The 3054-nt window shown below is 47.1% G+C and overlaps 1 protein-coding gene across 1 annotated transcript in view; it reads left to right on the top strand.

Annotated features, from left to right (window-relative positions):
* The window catches only part of xrcc4 (X-ray repair complementing defective repair in Chinese hamster cells 4), a gene marked incomplete in the record, with an annotated part of 55018 nt that overhangs the window by 36423 nt on the left and 15541 nt on the right, over positions 1 to 3054 (top strand). Inside the window, 1 exon segment of the mRNA XM_032511734.1 lies at positions 1045 to 1171. Within this exon segment, the coding sequence (XP_032367625.1) occupies positions 1045 to 1171 (127 nt within the window).

The following is a 3054-nucleotide window of genomic DNA, read 5'->3' as shown; positions in this document are numbered from 1 at the left end:
TGCTTTATGAGACCTCTGGTTTATGATATGTTGGATTATAGATGCTTTATGAGAAAACGGTGGAAGGGGAGAAGAACCACCATCTGTCTGCTCGGTAGTGGAGTCTTTGAGTTTTACAGACAGCTTTTACAGACTGCTGCCGGTTTATTCCCAGAGACCAGGGCCGACGAGGTGGAAACCCGTCGTCGAACAGAATGGAGAGAGTAGAAAGTAACAGGAAAAGAAAACTCAGGTAAAGTACAAGTACCTCAACATTTGTACTTAAGTACAAAACCGGAGTAAATGCACTTAGTTACAATCCACCAGTGGTGAGAGCAGAGTCGGACAATGGGAGGAGACACAGGACGACCAACAGAGGCAGCGCAGTCTTCTCCATTAGAGCCCAAAGTATTGGAACTCCGAGCAGACAGACAGGCAGACGGACAGGCAGACAGACGGGTAGGTATTGTCCCATAAAGGAGATTTTTTGACATGCGCGTGGTAATATACACAGAAATACTGGATCTAAGCAAAGTCAGCGAGAGAGTTTGTTCAGCAGTGCCATGGCAGCGAGATCAGAGATTCAGCTCTTCTGGTTTTAGATTCAAGATGAAATCTTTGCTGAAGTCAACCCAATCACGTTTTGTTTCGTTTCGTTTTTTATTTCACGCGTCATCATAGTATATTCAAACAATTCCATGAGGCACAACGATCAAGACCCATGAAATGGGGAACCCCAAATAAGCTACTCCAAGCTTTTCAGAGGGGTCCCGAAAACAATAAACATACAACGATTATCATACCAACCGAAACTCAAATTTACCATGGACAAAAAAAACAAAAAACAAACAACAAATGAACAATCCCAGCTCATATTGTAGCGTTTACGAAATTTTCAACAATTCGAAGAAAGCAGTTTTGTCTCCCATGTCAACCCAAACCGCTGATCTCAGCTTTGTGACGTCCTGCTGTTGTGGTGTCCTAATGTCGTCCTTTTACCGTTGTTTTTAGTGTTTTTATTCTCCAGTGTTATGTCATTGACTCGTGTTCTCCTGTTCTCCTCAGGACGCTCTTCTGCGAGCCCATTGGACGACAGCCTTAAGGACATCCCGGACGTGGCCCCCTGTCGCAAGCGGCGCTTCCGCCACGTGGAGGCGCCGGCCGCCGAGCCCCAGAGCTCCCAGAGAAAGAGGTACGCCACATTTTTACCAGAACTCAGAGAAGGTTTTTATTGCCACAAAGGGAACTTCTTGCAACGCGTCTGTCTGCAATGAGACGAGTGTGTACAAAACTTTTCCTTGCTGCAGTCTTCCCAAAAGGATTAATAAAGAGAGTCTACGTCTAATACCGGGACTATTTCTGTGATAGGGAACGGTTTTGAAGACAGTCCCTGTAGCAGCAGTGGTTCCTCCTGCTTTGTGGTCTGAGTTAACGCCCGTCTCAGAGACCTTTACTGGCTCTGCAGCTCGTAAACCGCTCGTAATGTTGCCCTCACATTTGTTCATTTATCCGGGTGGGACAGCTCCAACTCCAACCACTCAATAAGACACACACACACACACTGAATCAGAATCAGAAATACTTACAGTTGCACGAAGTATACAAATATCAGAGTAGAAATATAAATAAAAAAATATAATGAGCTTAAGAAACTAAACAGAGGTTTGGAACAAGCTGCAGCAGAAGGGGTAGTTATGTCCAATCATGTTATGAGTGTCCACCAGAGGACGCTCTACAACGTCCCCGTTAGTGATGGCGTTGCATAGTCTGTCCATCAGAGGACGCTCTACAACGTCCCCGTTAGTGATGGCGTTGCATAGTCTGTCCACCAGAGGACGCTCTACAACGTCCCTGTTAGTGATGGTGTTGCATAGTCTGTCCACCAGAGGACGCTCTACAACGTCCTGTTAGTAATGGCGTTGCATAGTCTGTCACCAGGGAACGCTCTACAACGTCCCTGTTAGTGATGGTGTTGCATAGTCTGTCCACCAGAGGACGCTCTACAACGTCCCTGTTAGTGATGGCGTTGATAGTCTGTCACCAGAGGACGCTCTACAACGTCCCTGTTAGTGATGGGTTGCATAGTCTGCCACCAGAGGACGCTCTACAACGTCCCTGTTAGTGATGGCGTTGCATAGTCTGTCCACCAGAGGACGGTCTACAACGTCCCTGTTAGTGATGGTGTTGCATAGTCTGTCCACCAGAGGACGCTCTACAACGTCCCTGTTAGTGATGGCGTTGCATAGTCTGTCCACCAGAGGACGCTCTACAACGTCCCTGTTAGTGATGGCGTTGCATAGTCTGTCCACCAGAGGACGCTCTACAATGTCCTTGTTAACCCTTGTGTTTAAAACTCCACAAACCCTTTTAGTGAGAACTCATATATAACCCAATATATCGGATTTTTAAATACCCACATTTTTTAATCGATGTCAGGCTCATATCATGGAAAACTGGACTGATGGCGTTTAGATCTGAAGTTGCGAAGTATGTGAAGAAGACCAGCAGCGTGGATTTGTTCCTGTGTCCGAGCTGGTTTGTCCGTAGGAAAGCCCCAGCTGTTCACCTTTAGGGCGTTATCACCTTTACTACATTCCTCCTGAGAGGGGAAAATCAAATTCAGACCTGGGGAGTATTTATTGGTGCTAAAAGATCAGGGTTGTCTTGCAGGACATCTCCTGACCCCCATCTCTAGCGGTTTTATCTCTTTAAGCGCACAAACACATGCTGCCCTGCAGGCAGAGCAGCTGGGACCAGCTTTCCATTCAGGACTTTATGTGGAGACACAGCCGCGCTAATGAGTGAGTGGAAAACATCATGAGGCTGCATCATGTTGTCATGTATGTCCAGGGCATCATCAGAGTCTGGTCCATCAGCCCGGTCCTACCAGACGCTGGTCCATCAGACCGGTCCTACCAGACTCTGGTCCGTTAGCCCAGTTCTACCAGACTCTGGTCGCTGATTGGACCACCAAAGATTTGGCTGGTTTATATAGGAAAACGGGTCAATTTGACCCAAGGACAACATGAGGACAACATGAGGACAACATGAGGACGACATGAGGACGACATGAGG

This window comes from Etheostoma spectabile, unplaced genomic scaffold (assembly GCF_008692095.1).
Source record: "Etheostoma spectabile isolate EspeVRDwgs_2016 unplaced genomic scaffold, UIUC_Espe_1.0 scaffold453, whole genome shotgun sequence".
In the NCBI taxonomy this organism is placed as follows: domain Eukaryota; kingdom Metazoa; phylum Chordata; class Actinopteri; order Perciformes; family Percidae; genus Etheostoma; species Etheostoma spectabile.
This window is presented reverse-complemented; position numbering and strand designations above follow the sequence as displayed.